This window comes from Xiphophorus couchianus, chromosome 18 (genome assembly GCF_001444195.1).
Source record: "Xiphophorus couchianus chromosome 18, X_couchianus-1.0, whole genome shotgun sequence".
NCBI lineage: Eukaryota > Metazoa > Chordata > Actinopteri > Cyprinodontiformes > Poeciliidae > Xiphophorus > Xiphophorus couchianus.
The window spans coordinates 10,875,975-10,897,614 of NC_040245.1; the positions used below are offsets into that span (position 1 = coordinate 10,875,975).

Sequence of the window (21,640 nt, forward strand, 5' to 3'; positions counted from 1 at the left end):
GATTTTTTTTCACAAAGTTAAAATTCCCTTCTTTTTTTTTTACAAATAAGAATAATAAACATATTTAAAATGTATTAAATTGAAAAACTTAGCGGCATGCATTCAATAGTTGCTCATATTTTTAAGATTGGGTTCAGATAATTTATTTTCTTCTCATTTAAATTGTGTGACTTCTGAACAAGTTTCCATAAAAATTACTTTCTAATTCTTTAAAAACCAGCAAATTAATCGATTGTAGTGATTGGTAAAAACTTGTTGCACTACATTGCCTGCCTGTAATTGTTTACCATGTTGCAGCATGTGTGTAACATGTTACTGCCAAATGCATGATGGGAAATGAGTCCCTTCTTGCTTTCCTATGTTCATTTTCTTTTTTTTCCCTCCCCGCATATTATTGCGAGAACAACGCTTTAGAGACTGAAGAATAAATTCGCATTTTGAAGCCGAAATCTGTCTCTGACTCCCCAAAGGTAAGCGTCACTGTTTGAATAAAAGTCCATTCTCACATTTTATGTCGTGTTAACCCTAAAATAACGCGGTTTTGTCGTTTATTTTCGGTGAGAAAAAGAAAACGCAGAGCTGTTGAGCTATTATGTGCTCGCAGAGTCAGGGGACCTGAGCAGCTCCTGTGATCTTGGTTGAATTTGACTCGAAAATGCGCCTAAAGTGAGGGGCCATCTGACAAAATATTGTCCACCAACTGATCCCCTGACATGTCTAGTTTCGTCTCCGAAAAATATTTCCCACTTATATGCTGAAGTTTTCTTGTTCTTCCGTCGTTTTTATCGTCTGCTTTTTTCGTTCGCGACGATTTTTTTCCCTTCCCCTTTACAATCTTCTAGGCAGCAGCCAGCCATCGTCTATGAGTACGCTTGTTTCTCAGCACTGGGCAGCCGGCGAAGGCGGTATGGGCTGGTTTTCCGTTAAAATAGCTCATTCTGTGTAAAATAGGCAAGGCGTGTGAGCAACCGGTGAGCCCACTATGAAGAAGTGAACAAACCCACGCTCAGTACGTAGAGGGCGGGCTTTACACGGTGAACGCTGCGTTGTGACTGGTGGAGAGGGTCACAACGTCCCACCCATAGACTTAAAAATCTTAATCTAATTGGTTCAGCTAATAGAGAGATCGGATCTTATTGGACATGTTTACTGTCATCATGTACGCACTTCAATTACATAAGCTACTGACAATATTACTTAAAAACAAGCTTCAGGTGCAGACTTTAAATAAAAAAGTATTCCCGTTCAGTTAAACCTTGTTATGTAAATTTCTATAAATAAAAAATAAAAAAACAGCCAGTTAACCGTAAAAATTGAGCTCCACAGCGCTCACATATTGTACCATAAAAGAGTGGACTTATTTATTTGAGTCAAACTTTATTTTCTTCTGATGATCTGTAACAGCCATGGCTCGTACCAAGCAGACCGCCCGTAAGTCCACTGGAGGCAAAGCCCCGCGTAAGCAGCTGGCCACAAAGGCAGCTCGTAAGAGTGCCCCTTCCACTGGTGGGGTCAAGAAGCCTCATCGTTACAGGTGAGTGTAATAAAAAATATGTTTTATTTAGTTTATAAACTAAAATGTCTATTTTCTTTAAATGGTGTTCTTCTGTATGTTTATTTATACTGTTTTTTCCCAGGCCTGGTACTGTGGCTCTCCGTGAGATCCGTCGTTATCAGAAGTCCACTGAGCTGCTGATCCGTAAGCTGCCCTTCCAGCGTCTGGTGAGAGAGATCGCCCAGGACTTCAAGACCGACCTGCGTTTCCAGAGCGCGGCCATCGGAGCCCTGCAGGTCAGCGGTGCTTACTGTGGAAAAGTTCCCTCACCTGTTACTTTTTTTTTTTAAATCCTGTAATCAAATACTAAAGAGATTTTTGGTGATCTGCAGGAGGCCAGCGAGGCTTACCTTGTGGGTCTGTTTGAGGACACCAACCTGTGCGCCATCCACGCCAAGCGTGTCACCATCATGCCCAAAGACATCCAGCTGGCACGTCGTATCCGTGGAGAGCGTGCCTAAAGCGTTTCCTGACTTATGATATGCTGTCCTCTCATTTTCCTTCTTCTATACCTAGTAGTTTGGTTTGAGGTTCTATATATAAATATCTATATCATATGATTGTGATAACCGTAATTGTGTGATTATGTCTTCTGTGGTGCTACTAGTAGCAGATTTTTCATAGCAGTATCATCAACTATGTTTCAAACTTCTAATCTTAGTTCCAGTTAGTAATAACACAGGAATACCTTGTTACCTCGACAAATAAGGTGTTTTGGGGGGAAATAAATAGTGTTTCATCTGAAAGGGGCATAGGAATTAGCATTAAGGTGGACATTTTCATTCAAGAGCGGTTGACTACAGTTATCTTATTTTTTTTCCCTGTTTAAATAGAAATTAGTTGTACTAGTATTGATTCTGTTTTTAAACAATATTGGTGTATTTCTACTGTTGCTGTTCAGTGTATCAAAATAGAAAAAAACTGATTCTGGTCGTCAATTAGAAACGTCATTATGTGGTGATGACACTGCATGGTTCGCAGACTACAAGCGGCATAGATGTAGCAGACCTGTGTTGATCATGTTTTAATTTGCAGACAAGTTGATTATGTCTGGGTATTGTTTTTGTTCCTCTCTCAGGTTGATACAATAACCTAATTTTTGTGTTCATGATTTATGTATTCGGTCATTTTTATGAGCAAAATATTTGTACTCTGGACTTCACATTCAAGCATAATAAAGAGTTTCTTGTGGTTGACAGAGCAGAGTCTGAAAATCTTTTAGACACTATATAATTACAGTGGGTACAGATATTGCAGTTTCATTTTATCCACATATGAAAACAAATGTATGAAATCTAATTTCTTTTATTTGAAACAGAATAGCAACATTTCTACTGCTGGAAACATAATGCAAATTATCTTTATCATGTTTTTTGATACATAAGCTATACATAGTAAAATGTAGTTTCCAATTAACATGCTTGATGTGCAAAGTATTAACTTTGTGACATTATTTAATAGCTACTTTTTGGAGAATAACAAGCAAATAATTGATTAATCAGTTAGAGACAGACTGTTGGAGTTTCATCTGCAGTAATGTACCAAACTTAAAAACAAGGACAGTCATGGCTTTATTTTTATGTAATGTTTTTCTTGACACAATATATTTTTCTAAAAAGCTGAATTTGGTGTATTTGTAAACTAGGACAAGTTCAGTGGTTTTCTTTCAGCCAGCTGACCAGCATTGTGCTACAACATGTGTGGGAAGATGTGTTATCCTGTGATCCATGCAGCAAGAGAAAACCGGTATTTCATTTCATTGACAAAAAAACAAACTTTAGACTGTAGGGATAGTTTTACAAAGAATGTATGTGATTGTGAAAAATAGTTTAATATTTTATTTTCCCCTCATCATAAATAACTTATAGTGGCCAAATATAATAGAAAACAGCTAAGTAGTATGAAACATCTGCAGAAAAATACTTTAAAAATGTAAATCATTTATTTACTGTTTATTTCCAACAATCAACGTCTCGCTTATAAAAGTTACTTTCATTACTAAACGGTCACCGTAAGTCGAAGTTCTGAAAGTAAATATCCCGAGCTGCGTATTTCGTCCTGTCGTTTTATGCGGTGTAGCTCTAAAACCATAATTTCTCATTTAGTCGCTTGCTGTCACCTCCGTGTTCAACGCAATAAATGGTTTCAAAATGTCAAAGAGCAGCGGCACTGCCATAAATTCAGTTTATCTGATCAATATCCAAAGTCCCGCTTTATTAAGCACATAAAACAATCCAGAAAGCAGAATGTGACCCCGGAGTGGCCCCGCTGTGTCAAACCGTGATGATCGCGGTGATGTATGAGCAGTGACGCAGCGGCCATTTTCCCGCTGGACGCTGCTTCCCATTGTGGATAGGAAGAACAAAACAGTCAAGCGAAACATTACTGACGACTTACACTCACTTTCACTACAGGTAAGTCACTCAAAACGTGTCCTTCTACAAATGTAAATAAATTACTTTTTTTTTAAAGTTGTATTTTTTAAAATCCGTGGTTTTATTGTGGTAAAAAAGCGTTCGTTTCGTCGTGTGGGTAATAACAGTCAGCGACGGTGAAATGCAGTCTTTTCTGCAGCTGCTTGGAGGAAGGGGGAATTCACTTTCAAATTATGCGCCGGTTCAGCTCGGTTCTACGCCGCTATTACGGACCATTCAGCTCACCCATACGTATCAATGCCTTCTTTGAAATGTTTTCTGACTTGTTGTTCTATTGAGAAATACGCTGGATGTAGGGTTATTGGTAAAAATGAACTTGTTTATGTGCTACTCCCTCGCTTCTATGCCCTCCGTCTTTATGTCGTTTGCGCATCAAACCGCCGCCATCATCAGAGCGGGGTGGGCGGTGTTAGTAGCAGTGGCAAGTGGCCGTAGAACCCGCCTACTTTTACGAACTCTGTTCAGTGATTGGTTCATAACTTGGTTTTTATTTTAGTAATTTGGTTTTCTAGCCAATAGAAACACAGTTTGTGATTGACGTTTATTATGCTGATAATAATCAGGAATGCCTCGTTTGTTTACTTTAAGAAAGGTAAGAACTTATTCAAGTAGCGACTCTAGCTTTAATTTGTTTATTAAATGATTATGAATATCCATTAGACTTAAAATTATGAGTATTTAGGAAGTTTCGTATTCACTAGTAAATGTTTGCGCAAAAGTGAGATCAACAGAATCAATAAAATAAAGATCTGTTATCACATTTGGACTAGTTTTACCACAACGCCCTCTAATTTATTTCTCTTAGGTTTATATCATAAACAAGACAAAAAAAAAAAGTTTTTAAATTACAATCAAAACTGTGAAACAGTTTCTCTGTGAATTTTCAAATGAACTTTTTTTAGTCAAAGTTTTCTTTTAATCAAAGTGTTTACCAAAGGGTTTGTTTCTTTAAGAAAAGTTTCTCGGGCCCTTTTCAGAAGATTTATGTTGTTGTTTTGTTTTGTTTTGCAAAAGGAATTATGAAATTATGAGAACTTTGTTAGACAATTTATTTCTGCTCTGTAATAATCATAGAGAAAAGTTTAAAATCGTAAAAAAAACATTCAGCTATTTTCCATCTGTCCTCTTCAGGTGATCTGTAACAGCCATGGCTCGTACCAAGCAGACCGCCCGTAAGTCCACTGGAGGCAAAGCTCCACGTAAGCAGCTGGCCACAAAGGCAGCTCGTAAGAGTGCCCCTTCCACTGGTGGGGTCAAGAAGCCCCATCGTTACAGGTGACACTGGCAAGACAGCTTTAAGATTCATAATTTTACTGGTTTTTAACAAATCTACATAGTTCTAGGTTCAACTATTGTTTCTTAATATGCTACATGAAGGCCTGGTACTGTGGCTCTCCGTGAGATCCGTCGTTATCAGAAGTCCACTGAGCTGCTGATCCGTAAGCTGCCCTTCCAGCGTCTGGTGAGAGAGATCGCCCAGGACTTCAAGACCGACCTGCGTTTCCAGAGCGCGGCCATCGGAGCCCTGCAGGTCTGTATTGTCATATTAGGGTTGAAGAGATTAGAAAACTGAATAGTTTGCCACTTTTAATATTATACAAATATTAAATTAAAGTTGAAAGTCTAACAAAAAATGTTTGTTTAGTAAAATATGTAATATTCAAATTTAATGGTATTATAATAATAGGCCAACAAAAATACTAATCATCTTTTAGCGTTAAGTTAACATTTAGAAAACTGAGAAAAAAAAAATCTACAAAGCCAGGAACTTAAAACTTGTAATGGTGAAAAGTGAATTACGTAGCTATTCATATTACCAATTATCAATGGTAAATTGGTAATTGTGTGGCAAAGTTTTCCATAAATGTGAAAATATTCCTATCTTCTTGCACCGTATATTGGAGCTACGCATTTGTTCAATCACTTCTTGTGCGCTGGTTAAGTCTGAAAATAAAGCCCTGCTGCACTACTACACATTTTATTTTAATTTATATCTTTCTGTCTTTTATTGCAAAAACCAATCAAAAAGGCTGTGATATCTCTGCTGTGCCAGTGAGTGGTGATAACTGCTATATTAAAAACATAATGGAAACACAGCAGGAAATCTGTTAGTGTGGAAAGGACTACAGTTTTTTGTTCTTTGTATTGACTAATTGAGTGATGAAGCAGTCCAAACATTTCTCCCAACTCCCAAGATTTGTGTATTGGCCTTTTTGGTATTGTTGATATCAGTATTTGTTTTTATCTTTCTTTGCAAGCTTTAAAATATTCTGTCAAACCCCAGGCCTCTAGAACAGTGATCCCCAACCACCGGGCCAATTGGTACCGGGCCACGCAAGAAATAATGAACTACTTCCGGATCTTTTATTTTGAAAATCCTAAACCGTTTTCTTTTACCGGTTACGTCTTGCGCGTCAAAATTGAGCCAACTTGCAGCAGCATGATATCTAAAATATACCAGGTATTAGCTTTTGATGAATGAAGTTGGACAAAAGACTCAGTGTTGAAATTAAACAGAATTTGGTTCAGATATGTATTGAAGTATACACAGTTGTGTTCCACAATTTTGAGACCACAGTATTGTTAACATTAAAGATTCAGTTACTATTTTGACATATTTCGACTGTACAGATGATTTGTTTCCCACTCCTGTCCTGCAGGAGGCCAGCGAGGCTTACCTTGTGGGTCTGTTTGAGGACACCAACCTGTGCGCCATCCATGCCAAGCGTGTCACCATCATGCCCAAAGACATCCAGCTGGCACGTCGTATCCGCGGGGAGCGTGCCTAAAACGCTTTCTCTTCTTCTTCACCTCCGTTCCTTCCCTTCCTGCCTTTACTATTCTGTCTTTCCGTCCCTCCAACCTTCACAAGCCGCCTCACCCCTTCCTTCCCCTTTCCCTTCCCCGTGTTAGTAGTGTGTAGAGGAAAGCTGATTATATTATAATGAAAGTGTATAGTTGTGTTTTCTTAGTGCTCTCGGCAGCAGACTTCTAGGGTACTCTATTTTTGTGCATGTACCGACTCTGGGATGACGAGTCCCGATCAAACACACATTCCCTTGTTTGTCCTGCTTATGATTGTGAGGGAGGAAACAGTTTGTGGCAGCGATAAGGACGACCACAGATTGTGAAAATGCAATTGAGGAAGGTTGAAACAGGTGGGGAGGACAGGTCTGTTTCTGCTGGGGGGTCTGGTCTCCACAGCAGGGTGCTAGAAGAACTCACCCTTTCCTCCTCCCCTGCTTTATGCCTTTCTCCAGCTCTACTCAGACACAGGCAGAAACAGGGGGGTGTTGGCTGAGTGTTGGCTCTCATCACCTCAGATGCTTGTATACAGTCCATTTTTGCTTACCATATTGATCACTGATGTTCTCTGTCATGTCAAGATTTTCTTTGGATTATTATTTTTTTCTTTCTTTTTGCTCAGATTAGTTGTTGATTACTGAGATGGGGGGATGATTCAGAATAAAAGGCAGAACAAGGAGGCAGATTTATTATTTTTTCACCGAAAATTATTCTCCTGACCTGTTCTGATGCCACAGCCTGATCTTTATCCTATGGGCCTTCATTTCCTAACAAACTGAAATTTCTTATCTCGCCTATTTTTTTGTGGTGTTCACATTGGTTATGTACCTAAAGCCAAAGCAGAATGTGTTGGATATCTTTTGCAGCAATTGTTCACATAAAATAGAGCACCTTTGTAAATCAAAGGCTTGCGGATGCTATATAAAACCAAAATCTGTCACAGAGTATGATTGATGTTTTTTAAAAAAACAAAGAAAATTCAACAAAATGTATCCTTGATTCATGTGAAGCAGGTAATAATACTAATCTTTTTTTTTCTGTATACGTCCCCCTGTGCAGAACTCTTCCCCTTTTGGATCAGTTGATCATGTTTCTCAGGTCATTCTTTTAACATTATTTTTATTTGCTTTTGTTCAGTTTTGATTCTGCCTCTTATTTTGTTATTTTTCTTTCTTTTTTTTTATTTTGAAAGTGTTTGAATAAACAATGTTTGTAATTTCCAGATTTGTCATATAAGGTGGTAATAAATGGATGTTACACACACGCTTCTGTGTCAAACGTGTCATCTTGTTCTAAAATATAATGATTAAAAAATAATAAACAAAGTTCAGATCTTTGATGAGGCAGACAGAGTTTCACACGCAGCTACTGAAAAAGCTAGAAGTATTTTTTTATATTTTACAGCTTAGTCTATTAGTAACGTGTCTGCTCCAGTTCTACCACTAGATGGCAGTGAAACAGTTTATAAATTTTTACCTTCCTCTCTTTGGGAGACCCAACATGCAAAGAAAACGTGCAATGATTTACAATTATGGTTCATTTGTGGGGAAGGGGGAATAAAGTATTACAAATATGAAAACAGCAAGTATTTAAGAAGAAAAAAATTGAGTTGGACTTTTTTGTATGTTTAGTCTATCATGTTGACATATTAGTCAAATTTCTCAGGTTTGTAGCTTGCAAATCCTTAAGTGTCAACTACACTTATTTTTTATCATTTACACCAGTGACATAAAGACAAAAACCCAATGAGATTTCAGATGCTAGCATTGTAATTAATATCCTTCTCTGGGTCGACATCATTCCCCTCAAAAGTGTTTCATTTGATCCTTCTACTTCCTTGATTAAAATGGATAAAGCCGTGCCCCCGGCTATATTCATTTCAATGAAATGGGCGCACATACACACGCATGCACCATTGTTGGCATGGCCTCAGAAACACTCATTACAATAGAACACAGAAAAACAAACATCTAATCAAACACCAGTCTTTAATCCTGTTGTTTTCAATGGGCATCATTGGTACAGACCTGCAAACACACCAGCAACCTGAAGTCTGGGGACATTAGAGTATAACGTCTCACTTCTGAACACAGTCAAAAAAATAATAATTTTAATGAACTGAAATAATGTTGTCACTGTGAGCCTTTATGTTGCTCTTTAAAAGTTATATTGTCACAAATTCTGCCTTAGGTAGCAGAATCATTTTTGTTTTAGTATTTTATATGTCATTTTAGCTGGATGGCAAAAGCAAATGATATGGATTAGCAGATCTTGACAACAGCTGATGGTGTCATCAGGACATTGTACTTTAGAATATTATCTCTGCTGTCTGAAAAATGTAGTTGGTTGCATGCCATGACGGTCATACAGTCTTTAGTCAGAGGCATCTTTATATTAGCTGTAATACTGACTGCTACTGGAGATTCTTCCTGTCTGCAGCACCACCATTCATAATGACACTTTGACGATATCTGGATGATATGAGTGACAACATTTCATTTCCCTTTTGGGGTAAAGAAAGTATTTTAAATTAAATGAATTTAACCGGTTTAGTCACAATGCTAATAAGTTAAGCTTGCTAGTAATTTTGCAAGAATTATTCTGGGAAATTGGTATACTGTATAAACCTTTTCTCTTCTAGTATAATCTAATAGAATAGATCAGATTAGAACAAATTGACAGATTAGAATCTTGTTACTGAAGTTTAGATGTTTTCACAAATTAGCTCTTATTTATGGTCGTCTAAATATGGAAAATAAACCAGGAGCAAAAATATCCTAAAGTTGTCTGGAATCTATTAATATAGTTCTGTAGCTTCATTTTAAAAAGCGAATTGTGGAAATTTTTTGGTTTATTCAATAGATCTGATGTATAATTTCCATCCATTTTCTTAGTGTAGATTTAAATCAGAATCCGTAGAAATAGGTAAAGTGGCTAGTCCAATTGTTTTTACCATGTAACGATTCATCAAAATATGTTAAATTCTGAGAAATGTAACATATTTAATAGAATTTAACAAAAAATCTAAGTACTCTTCTGTAATATTAAAATAATTGGGTATAAAACTGTAAATAATATTAAACCTGAAATTTATTTTTTATCAAACTGCTATAAAAAAACACCATGTACTGACATGACAGCCTCAGGGTGAGGAAGCCTGCTATCAAGATTTTGTTAGTATTTAGCTGTGACTAAAGTAGCTAAAGCTGTATATAAACTTAAATTCTCGATATATGGCTAAACACCTTCTCAACAAAATGTCAAATGATAGTTTTAACCTGTACTAAGTTTGTATATTTATTTATTAAACAACATGACAGCTGTAACAGCTGCCTATTCAGTTAAATGTGTTCAGAAAGCATTTGCTACCAAAAAAGTAGCTCATGTTGTTACATTCGCAGGCTAATAAGGTTTAATAAAAGACATTATTTTTAATGACTAATATTCAAAAAGCTTGGTTATTTTTGGGAAACTCCTGGAAGGAGTTTTGTTACTGATTGATTAATTTCTCCACATTAAAACTGTAGTGTTAGTTAAAAAATTGCTACTACTGATAGTGGAAAAAGGGTGAATGGTAAATAACTACTATTACAAAATGCAGAATAACTAAAAAAATTACATTAATACTGCTTAAGTCTAAATTTAAAAGGTCCCCATTTGTATTTCAGGCCAAAAATATCCTTCAAATCGCAACTAATAGTTAGTTCTGCAAAATGTTTATGAAATTAATAAGGACTTAGTCCATCCATCCATCCATTTTCTAACACCCTTGTCCCTAGTGGGGTCGGGATGAGGACTTAGTATGATGAATATATTCCATCCATCTTTTGGCATTCAGAATACACTTTCTGCTGGAGTTTTGGTTGATAATTAACAATATTTGGATCCTCAAGTCTCTTAACTATCCCAGTATGAGTCTCCTGCATTTAATTCACACATTAAGCTTTTATTTAGCAGAAACCTTTCTGCCATGTTTTGCTGGTTTGTTGATGAAGGAGCATTTCGTGAGGCTGAAGTCACAGATTATCAGCATGGTGCCCCATTTGCAACGCGTCTAATGGACTCTGCTCGTCCATCCAAAGATGTATAGTATATATTTTTTTTATTCTCTAATTGTATGTCTTTGTTCATGTGTGTTTGTGTGCCCGCGTGTGTTTGTGTACAAAAGTGCGTTCACCTTCCCCAAGGTCTGCGTAGTGCCGCTCCATCTGTGGCACTCAGGGGATTACAGCCAATCTGTCTGTCTGCTGCTCAAAGTGCTGACCGTCAGACCAGCAGCAGATTAACACAGTGCTGGGATTGGGATGGTGGGGGGAGTTGGTGGGGTCTGGATGCTGAGGAGGAGGAGAGAGATGTGTGTGTTGGGAGGTGGGCAGGGCGTAGGCTGAGAGGGCAACCCTAGATTAATACACACCTGGTGGAGTGTATGTGTGTGTACATTGTACGTCTTAATGAATGTTGGGCGTGGGTGCGGGGGGACATCACAGTAAAGAGGGACAGAAGGAAAGGAAGGAAAGATGTATATGGAAAAGGATGGGGGTCAAAGTTGAGACACATCTTGGTTGCTTAAGTTGTTGTAGTTCCTGTATTTTTGCTTTTAAAGTGGAAATTAATAAAAAAGCAAAGTCCCAACTGAACTTAAGTTCACAAACCGATGGTCGAACTTTATATTAGGGAGCAAAAATTCCTGTTTTTGGTAAATCTTCCAGATGAAGTCCCAGAACTTCACACTGCCACCAAGTCACACTGCCAGAAAGTTCTTTCTCTGTACACAGAGTGAAAACCTTCCAAAAGGTTCTGCTGTTTTCCCCATCAGTCCACCAAATATTTTGTGTGGCAAATGTGAGACAGGTTTTTGGTCAGTTGTGCTTTTGGCCTTGGAGCTCTCCCAGCTATTCCAGTATGGCTCTGTTTATCTTTTTTATTGTTAAGTGGACTCTGAGGCATGAGATCCCTGCAGTACTTTAGATGTTGTTCTGCGTTTATTTGTGACATCAATTCACTCAGAGTAATTTCAAAGGCCAGCCACTCCTGGGAAGGTTTTCCAGTTCTCCTTACTTTCAGAGACCAGCTCCACTGTGGTTTGTTGGTGTCTCAAAACCTTAGAAATATCTTTTTTTTTTTCTTTCTACACTTTTCAGACTAATCGAGAAGTCAATGACTTTGTTTCTCTTCTGCATGCTTCATGTCTTCAGACAGATTTTATTTCAAGGATTCAAGGATTTCTTGATTTTAGAGGTCCGACAAACATCAGGTTGAGTCCAGAAATTGTGTTTATTTAAAATTTAACACTAGATAAAAATAATTTTGTGTCTATTTGCTTTACATACGACTGATCTGAAACATTGAAGTGCTACAAAAAAGCAAAAACAGAAGAAATATGAAAGGGGTCAATTTTTTTTTTTGGGCTACACTCTATCTGGGTGATCAACATCAAAACACGATCAGGTTCACCCTCATCTGACTGTGGGCTGTGAGAAGAGCAGGTATAACTGGTGTGTCTGGTAGAGTGTGTGTGTGTGCGGTGGTTGTGGTCATGGTTCCCTGAGTTCAAACTGGATAAATGTAGTGGAGCTCAAAGAGGCATGGCGGGTAGGGGGAGACTGAAGGATTTGACCATGTGGGGGGATCAGGAGTTGCTCCTATGGATTATCTATGCTCAGCCATTAAAACAACCTCCAGGAAAACAGCGGGGATCAGAGCTGCCACACACAGTTTAGCCAGAAGTGGAGCTCCTCGTTTTAGCTGAGGGAGAATGAAAGAGCTGGACCACAAGCTGGGAACTATCAGGTCAGCACAATTTAACATAGAAACATGTGAATTAAGTTCATGACAGCTGACAGGCTTTTGGTAGCCAGGGTGGCGATTGCTTTCATCATTCCGTCATAAGAAAGAAAATAATCACATAAATAATTAGGAGCAGACTTTCTTTGCAATTTGCTAGAGTCCCGTTAAATCACCTTGCAAGAGTTTTTCTTCCTTCCACAAACTTTAATACATTTATGGGGATTTCATGTGATAGATCAACACAAAGCTGCATGTAATTTTACAGGTTTGCATTCTTTTTCACAGAAAAAAACCCAAACATCTACTTGTATTCAACCATCCGAATCTAGGCTAAACTAGCTTTTTCTGTAATTACAGCTGGACATCTGCAGAATCAAGTTTCAGATTTTGACTAGGCCCTTCTAACACATGAGCATGCTTTGATTTCAAAGAATAACCAGCATCAACATGAACCTTCTTGCAATAAGCGTGAATCACGGCTCTTCTGTGTCACCGGAGTCCTCTTCTTCGCTGAAAAAACACACATAACACAAATAGCCTTCACTTCTGTGGCGTCAGCTCTGTCGCTGCACCACCACTGCTTCAGCATGTGTGTTTTTACAGGCCATGTGCTTCTCCAGTCACACAGCTAACAGATGAACGCAGGGCGGGGGGAGAGGGGCAGCGCCATCAGACACATGTATGCTGGCTTGTTCCTGTACAGCGCCCCCTGATGATCGGCTCTGGTATTACAGAAGATACAGTTAGGGAGTTGCAATGCTGATGATCTTTCTATCTATTATTTATCCATACCTCTGGCAGACTCAGAGTAAAAGCTGATAAAAAATATGAAAGTGTAACCCAGAGTAAAACTGCCCTTAATCCCGCCTTTGCTGCTCCATTGGTTAGAGTGACAGTCAGTCACATACAAGGGCGTAAATCCCATCTCATTATTGGGGGGGACCATAAACAGGGAAAAAATTTTAAGAGCAATTTTGAGGGGGGCAGGGGGGGAGCGGCAAAATTGCAGTCAAATGTAACGTAAAATGTGGTTTTACATTTTTTTTATTGGCTGCATCACCAAAAATGACTAATAAGTAACAAAAGTGCTTTTCTCAGTAAACAACCTGTTGAGACCCATAGAAGTCAAACTAAGTTTCAAATGTTTAGATATGAGTTTGGTTCTCTGCTACACCTTTACAAAAATGTAAGGCTCTGATTAAAAAGTTTTAATATGTATCTCAACTTAATAAAATTCTTCATAAATATTGACTTATTGCAGTGATTCTCAATACAAGTCATGTGTTATTTAAATTATAACTTAAGTTGCTCTAAACTATTTATTTATTTTTATTTTTTGAGGAGTGTGGGGGAGGGTTTCATGTCAATGTAGCAATTGAATATTTGGGAAGTATTGGGAGGCAGTTTTGTTTTCCAAGGCATAAGGTGGCAGTTTATCATGATTCAACCAAAGTAATGAAAAACGAACTGCAGTCTGATTTGTATTGTTAATGTGTAATTTCCTATTAAGCAGTGAAAGTAAATAAATGTGTAACATGTCTTTTGCTTTAAGTATTTACTTACTGGAGGGTTTTTTATTTATGCTGCAGAGCTCTTCATTCAGTGGGTCTGACGGAGCCTGTGCAGTTCAGCTGCTGTTGCTCGTCCTGCACTTTGGACGAACCATTGTTCAAACAATGGAAGGGGGAGACTTAAAATTTATTCTTATTTTCTACTTAGATGAATGGCAGATTTATTTCGTTCTTTGTTTCTATTGCCTTTTTTACGGAAGAAGATTAGAGCCACCAAAAAAAAAAAAGAATTCTGACTTTAATCTCAGAATTCTTTTTATTTATTTTTTTTCGGTGGCCCTAATCCTCTTCCGTACTTTTTATATTGATATTGTTTAAATACAAAGATTTATTTTATGATTTCTTTGGGATGGGGGGGGCAATTCTAGACTTTTCCAAGATTGGGGGTGGGTGGGTACTGGACCTACCCGACACTCCCGGGATTTACGACTATGGCTAAATCATAGAGCATTCAGCCAATCACTGCACCTGGAGTGGTTATTCAGGCCCGCTCCAGCTTTCCCAGTCAGGTGTGAGAACTGGAGACAAAGGTGCCACAGGTTTGTGCTTCCAAAGTAGTTCTTCTCTTTGTTTATTATCCACTTTTAAGACTCACAATATAAAAATCATTTAGATCTGAATACCCAGTGAGCTTGGAGGCATGAAGTTGTCATGCACTGAACTATAAATGGAATAGGTGAGTAGTGAACACAATGTTATTTTGTTTGCTTAGCATGGTGGTGGTGGTAGCCAATGTTAATTGTTGGTTGGCACCTGCAGTCAATTGTCATGATCTAACCTCTTAAACTCAGTGTATGAGTTTAAGGTAATGAGACAAATACTGATATCTTTATTTTGTCTTAATGATTAGATTGTGGATATAATAAGTATAATAAATAAAAATAATAAATAAAAAAGTCTAGTTAACTAGCAGGCTGGTAATTTACTGGTTCTGTTTATTTCAATACAGGCCAGGTGACCCTTTTTAGGGTTTAAGGATGGCGAGCTTCTGACACCTGGATGGGATCCAGGAGAACCTGAAATTTACTCCATATTGGTCTGGTAGAAGACTGACGGTCTATATTTCCCCCTCCATCTCACCATACTGACACACAAGCCATTATTCACCTCTTCTCCATTCGAAACAAACTGTGCTTGGGCATTTTCCCCTCAAATATATGGACAATCAAACTATGGACCTTTCAAATGTGTGTCAGTCAGACACTGTGCTGACCCGTGGGGACATTTAGCACTTTTGTTGCATAGTTGAAAATATTGTGCACATTCGTATGGAAGATTTACTGCAGTGCTATGTATATGTATTTTGTATTTATTTTTTGGGTTCTATGTTTGTTTGTGTCTTGTAGTGTTCACTTTAATTTTTCTTCTTTTAAAATACACGGCATTGAAAGCAGTTCCTCTTTTATGTTGTTTTTATTGTTACTGACAACCGCTTCAGTAGATTCGTCTAGTCTTCTGATATGATGTGCCTTTTAGTCCTTTAGTACATTAAACTGTGCTACATAAGAAGTATCAAATTTGATACATTTAAAAAGACCAAGAGTTTATTCATGAGTTATTGTCAATCAGACATCAAAATAGTCATATTTAGTGCAAATAAATAAACTTCTTGTCTTTTTTAATGCATAAAATCTGATCGTTGCCTTTCAAAGTTGAAGTATCAGCGATTCCTACTGTAGCATTGCAAACAAACATTATTGATTCATTTTGCAACAAATACTCCAGGGCCCTAGGAACCATGTTACAGTGTATAGTATAAAGAAAATATAGTGAATGAGAAAATATAAATAAAACTTATTTACTACTAAATTAAAATGAGTCATTCTTTTAACAGGATAATGTTCTGAGACACCTCACCAAAATCTATACAGGAACAAAAATCAGCCTCAGTTCATAGCTACGTCTGTCCTCAGGCCTTAATCCTACTTTGAAAATCAAAACACAGTAGATTTCTTTATTCTCCAAAGAATAAACATCATGAAATTCAAAGCTGTATTTGTCTCTATCTATCTATCTATCTATCCATCCATCCATCCATCCATCCATCCAGTCTGTGCATTATTAGTACCCCTACATAAAACAACATATTTTCACATTTTAAATGAGCATAAAATGTATTATTTACAATGCAGTATGTCAGGGTAGAAAAGCAGATGTGCAATAAAAGTAGATGCAAATTAAAAAAACTTGCAAATTCCTGTTTATTAACACAGCTTCTCATATTAATGTTGTAAATGTTATGTATATATTTGGCTCGAGAACTTACATTCTATGTTGGAAAGGTAAATAATCACATATATTTTTTAGAACATGTCTAAAATAAAATTGCTTTTATAAACAAGCTGTAGGTATTTCTAAAGTATCAGGCAGCCTGTTGGTCACAAACAAACTTGTTGATGTGTTTATAGCAGACAAACGGGGAGTTTGTCAGTGATGAAACAAACATGTTTTCTTATTGTTACCATGTGTGGGCGTGTGTGTGTATGTTGACATCAGTGTGCGTCCAACTAATATTTTGTAACTTAATGGACCCCCTCACCCCCCGCTTACCCTCAGTTCCCCCTCTCCCCTCAGCGTGTGATTGGTCTGGCGGCTCCAGTTTTGGAGATTAGGCCATGTTTCCCCACTTTTCGTCCCCGTGTTCCAGTCTCTCTCTCTCCTCTTTTCTGTTTCCCTCTGCCTTTCTGGCTCGCGTCACATGATCCGTTACATCACGGGATTGAGGTCAGAGCTGGATTAGGGCGAGCTGCGTGAGCGAGTGAGTGAGGCAGCGCTGGAATTACTGAAAGTGAAGGAGGAAGGATGGAGTTGGGAGGGCAGATATTCAGATCATTCAGAGAGAGCAATGGTGGAACAGGATGGAGCACAGCAAGGGGAGAGGATGATGATGAAGGTCTGAACGAAGGTCTGTTGTGAAAAAATAAAATGAGAAATTAGATTAAAAGAAAAAAAATTCAGTTTCTATATGACGGACAAGGAAACCAGCAGGGAACATACATGTAGAGGAATGAAAGGGCCAAAGGTCAATGGCTCAGACAGAGGGTCAGACCATGCTGTTAGTCTGTCAACAATCCTGCAATGAGAAAAAAACACAAATTATACAACATGACATATTAGATTAAAGTTTGTAAAGATCTTTATATTTACTTCTCTTGCAAGGGGAAATTTATGATGAGGCCTGTTTATCTGATGATTGGAACTAAAATACAAGAAAAAATGGCCATGTGTTGTTATTTCGGCCCAGGCTCATTAAACGTGTTTGTAGGAAAAGTTTGTAGAAAAAATTGTAAAATGATGTTTGTCTTTTAAATCTAGTAACCATGCACTCCTACATTTAAAAGGCAAATATTAGCATTGACTAAAATGTTAATTTCTATGCCCGACAGTGAGGAGTGCATATATTAGTGAGCCAGAAAGAAAGAGCAAAATTAAAGGTTGCGGTAGAGTTATGATGTCACATATCGGACACAGAACCCAGGCATCAGTGCAAAATACAATGGAAAGAATCAAAATTTTCACTTTCACCTCCACTGTAAGGTTCAAGATGCAACAATTGTGGTGATGGAAGTCAGGAGAAATTAAATAACATGGAGACCTAACAGACTGGCACTCCACCCAGGAACTTAAAAAGTATTCTGCAGCCATCCCCATTAGTGATTCTCTGCTTGTAGCAAAAAAAAAATAATTCAAGACTTACGAAGGTCTGGAAACATTCAGAGTGACATGACATTTTATAACACAATACAGTAAATATGTTACCTTCAGTTGTTATAAAAATGCTAAATATATCAAACGTAACTTAAAAGACATTTGACTTTGAAATTGACCTCCTTTTCTTTAAGATGCTCCTTCATTATGCCGTTAACTGTTCCTAGGAATGTTGGACTAAGTAGTAGATCATATGATGAACTCAGCAGATGTGCTGTTCTATCAGGTCTTGGCTAATTGCTGCTGCCGCTAGTCTTGAGGAGCTGAGTGGCGAGCGCGCTGTTGAGGGGTGCGATGTGAGGTTGCAGCTCAGCTGGAGAGACGCCACCCATACATTTATTTTCAGCCCCTGGTTTTTTTCAAAGACAAAACATCAAAGTGAAGATATTCAAACAGGAACTACTGATTAATTTAAATAAAGCCAAACTATTTTATGTCCAGTTCAATGTTTTGATTATACACATGCAGCAGCTGCAAATGTAGTCAATTTTATGCTTTATATTTATATATTTGTGTAATTATTTTTTTTCAATCTAACTTGAATGCCCATTTTTCTTTTTTTCTTTAAAGGATGAAAAATGTTCCAATGTTGTCTTTAAAATGACAACAGTGCTTAGTGTTGTCCTCCTGATAAACAGGACCTAACCTGACCTGCGCTGGCACGGCAGAGATCAGGGTGAAGAAGTGAAAGCTAGGCAACAGATTAAACTAGATCACCTTGACATGAACTTTTACTCAGTGTTTGGTCCAATCAGAATCAGAATCAAGGGGAAGTACTTGAGCTGCAGCTGCACCCATTGTACAAGCAGAAAAAAAAGAATAGTATATAAAAATAGAAAAACCAACCAAAACATAAATTATATATAAAAAAATAATAATTTGTGTATATTAAATATTCAGAAATTATTTAAAAACAAATAAATGAAACTTTGCACGTATACCCCATAAAGGATGTCAAACAGGGAGGAATTGTAGAGTATGAATGACTTCCTGTGGCGCTCTGTAGTACATTTTGGAGGAATCAGTTTTCAAATAAAAGTAGTTATGCCAGGAATCCAGCACTGTTTTGCTTTTGCTAAAATATTATCTACAGAAAGAATGAAAACAAAAACACTTTGACAGAAGGAAGCATCTATTATCTCATTTTTCTCCCCCTCTTTTCCTGCTCATTTTTGGAGGACTTTATTTGTGCTGGTTCCCCCCCTCTTTTTTAATATTTGTGAGGTTAAAGTTTAATTTACATACGATACTTTATGTCCCATGATGCACTTGGGCTGCGGGAGCATCTGTCACTAGGGAGTGGACATTAGAACCAATTTGTCATTTGCTTTAATCCCGCCGATGAACAGAGACATGTCAAGAGAGACACAGACGTACAAGTGGAGAGATGATGAGGAGAGAGTGACGGCAAGGATGAAGAGGAAGAGCACACGAAGAAGGAGGAGGAAGAGGGAGACAGTAATCCTGTCTAATTCACTTAGTGTTGCGCTGAGGGAGCAGGACACTAAGAGGATTTGGGACATTCTCCAAATTAGATCAGCAAGACTGACAAACTGCAAAGAGAGCTGGAACAGAGGAACTCTGGGGCAAACTGGGAGAGGTGGCCGCATGAGGGCAACCAGCAGGACAGAAGGACCGAGGGAAAAAAAACAACAACGAGGTTTTAATAGTCTGAATCGTTCCTCAGGAACTCCCAGACATCAAAACCTCACCTGTCTGCTAAACAATCTGATTGCTATCTGTGTTCAATACTCTTAGCTGTGCTAAACACCAACTACTCCCATAATCCCGACAACTGTTTCAGTCAAACATATTAATCTGCGGCTCTGAATGCTGACTTTTACTATTAGAGATATTAACTAGGTGTTAAGTTGTAATCTGCAGTAAAGCCCTAAGCAGAAGTGTATACTGAGGTTGACAGTGCTGGTTGATCCATTCATAGTGTAATACGGATCCTGTTACCACTACCAGCTGCAAATCACTCAAACCCTACTTACGCTGCAGGGCTATGTGATTCAGCTCCCACACAAATTGTATTTAATGATTATTGCAATCTATCACACACGATCAACATGGCGCTAATTTATCTCCTGATGAAACTTATTAAGCACCTCTGACACATAACTAAAAGTGAAACTATGTTGTGGTTGCATGGATTGAATTAAGTAAGGAAATGGTGCTCTACACTTCCTGAGGCCTGAAGAAAAGAATGTCAAAAATACAAATAGCATTTCAGATAATATTAATACATAGTCATTTGTCATGTTCAGTACTTGACTTAAATTTGACCTAGACATAGTAGTTTTTCAATAAAAGTAAGTTGGCAAACTACGGCCTTTAGGACCTCCGAACAGTTTATGGATCACGGTGGAGCTGAAGATGCCATCTTGAACCTACTTCAACAAATTTACTGTCAAACAAGCCACAGTTTGACTGTGTGTCTAACCAGGCAGTTATTAGCACAGGAGCATCACAGGGAACTTTACTCTCACCATTTCTTTTCACTCTGTACACTTCAGACTCTGACATATCAATATGATAAGATATAAAATAACATAACAGCAGCTTTTAGTTTTGAACTTGAGATTTTGTTGTACTATGGAAGTAAGATTTTTTATCAATCTGATTCTTCTCCTCTGGAAGCACCACACAGTTTTTTTTTATTCTCTACTGTCATGGAACGTCCCAAATCTTCCATTTTTGATAAGGCTTCCCGTTCGAATGTATCAGTTGAAGTCTATTCCGCTGAATCTGAATCTGGCTATTTGACTGGAGCGCACAAAAATAAAAATTCAATTCAGTTCATTTATATAGTGCCAGTTCACAACAAATATTGTCTCGAGGCACAATTTAAAAAAGAATCACTTGAATTCAATCATACATGCATTCCAATTGATCTAAGTGGTCAAATAATTCAGTAAGCTCAATTCATTATTCAAAGTAGTTTCAATTTCAAATTGAATATATATTTAACTAGATTCTGACTGAATATCAATTGTACCTGTTGTACTAACATGTTGTTTGCTGTTCATCTACTTGACAAAGTAAACTGAATTGAATAAATTGATGCTGAAGATTATTTGTCCCCAATTCTGATCTGTGTCACTTGATATATTCTCTGCTAAAATCCAGATGCATACTTATTTTCTTTTGTATTCAAGTAGCAGCTGTCACACTCCTTATCTTTCAGAGTCTGTTGGCATATCAAAAGTATCTTTGACATGAGTTTAAGCCTGTACAAATTTGTCCAATTATGAAAAATAATACATATTCTTTTATATAAAGCCTGCAGATCTTTCAAATTGTTTCTTTTGGTTTTTCATTTTTTTTGTCACATGTAAATGTTTCAGACCATCAAACAAATGTTTAGTGAATGTAACCCGAGTAAAAGCAAAACATAGTTTTCGAATAATGACTGAAAAACTGCTATTCCAAACAAATGCATTTAATGTTTAATACCTTCCCAAATCCACAAACAAGAGGGAGACCGAAAAGAACAAAAAGACTTAAAAACATAAAATTACAAAACATTTCAGAAACAGAAAATCATTCTGACAGTCACACATGGTGGTGGCAGTGTGATGGTCGTGACATGACCATGTAGGTTGTTCATATCCAAAAACCCTGCAGCTTGACTGATAATAAACACTTTTGCTAAGAAGACGGGGAAATTCCTCAATAGGGATGTAAAACATGCTTGATAGTTGTTATACTTTACTGCTGTACTGACTGTCTCAAATTAAAACTTTAAGAGAGTCAAATGAAAACTGTTTTAAAGT

General features: G+C 37.5%; 2 protein-coding genes and 1 long non-coding RNA gene across 3 annotated transcripts; all 3 read left to right on the forward strand.

The window, feature by feature from the left end:
- The first annotated feature begins 286 nt into the window (after positions 1 to 286).
- LOC114161432 (histone H3.3) lies at positions 287 to 2,755 on the forward strand. Its single transcript, XM_028044697.1, has 4 exons — positions 287 to 470; positions 1,405 to 1,534; positions 1,638 to 1,791; positions 1,888 to 2,755. The coding sequence occupies exons 2-4, from the start codon at positions 1,407 to 1,409 to the stop codon at positions 2,014 to 2,016; spliced, it is 411 nt and encodes a 136-aa protein (XP_027900498.1). The 5' UTR covers positions 287 to 470; positions 1,405 to 1,406; the 3' UTR covers positions 2,017 to 2,755.
- A 1,063-nt stretch (positions 2,756 to 3,818) lies between these two features.
- On the forward strand, positions 3,819 to 8,059 carry LOC114161433 (histone H3.3). The gene is made up of 4 exons (XM_028044698.1): positions 3,819 to 3,969; positions 5,122 to 5,265; positions 5,368 to 5,521; positions 6,651 to 8,059. Exons 2-4 carry the CDS (start codon positions 5,138 to 5,140, stop codon positions 6,777 to 6,779), a joined length of 411 nt encoding a protein of 136 aa, XP_027900499.1. The 5' UTR covers positions 3,819 to 3,969; positions 5,122 to 5,137; the 3' UTR covers positions 6,780 to 8,059.
- Positions 8,060 to 14,657: 6,598 nt separating this feature from the next.
- LOC114133624 (uncharacterized) lies at positions 14,658 to 15,617 on the forward strand. The gene is made up of 3 exons (XR_003593219.1): positions 14,658 to 14,692; positions 14,781 to 14,829; positions 15,103 to 15,617. It is a non-coding gene; the product is annotated as an uncharacterized LOC114133624 (long non-coding RNA).
- The last annotated feature ends 6,023 nt before the right edge of the window (positions 15,618 to 21,640 follow it).

Bases quoted from the DNA above. Each gene is read 5' to 3' on its own strand.
- LOC114161432 (XM_028044697.1), top strand. From the start codon at position 1,407: ATGGCTCGTACCAAGCAGACCGCCCGTAAGTCCACTGGAGGCAAAGCC. The intron at 1,535-1,637 runs GTGAGTGTAATA...GTTTTTTCCCAG, and splicing joins AAGAAGCCTCATCGTTACAG to GCCTGGTACTGTGGCTCTCC. The intron at 1,792-1,887 runs GTCAGCGGTGCT...GGTGATCTGCAG, and splicing joins CGGCCATCGGAGCCCTGCAG to GAGGCCAGCGAGGCTTACCT.
- LOC114161433 (XM_028044698.1), top strand. From the start codon at position 5,138: ATGGCTCGTACCAAGCAGACCGCCCGTAAGTCCACTGGAGGCAAAGCT. The intron at 5,266-5,367 runs GTGACACTGGCA...TGCTACATGAAG, and splicing joins AAGAAGCCCCATCGTTACAG to GCCTGGTACTGTGGCTCTCC. The intron at 5,522-6,650 runs GTCTGTATTGTC...CCTGTCCTGCAG, and splicing joins CGGCCATCGGAGCCCTGCAG to GAGGCCAGCGAGGCTTACCT.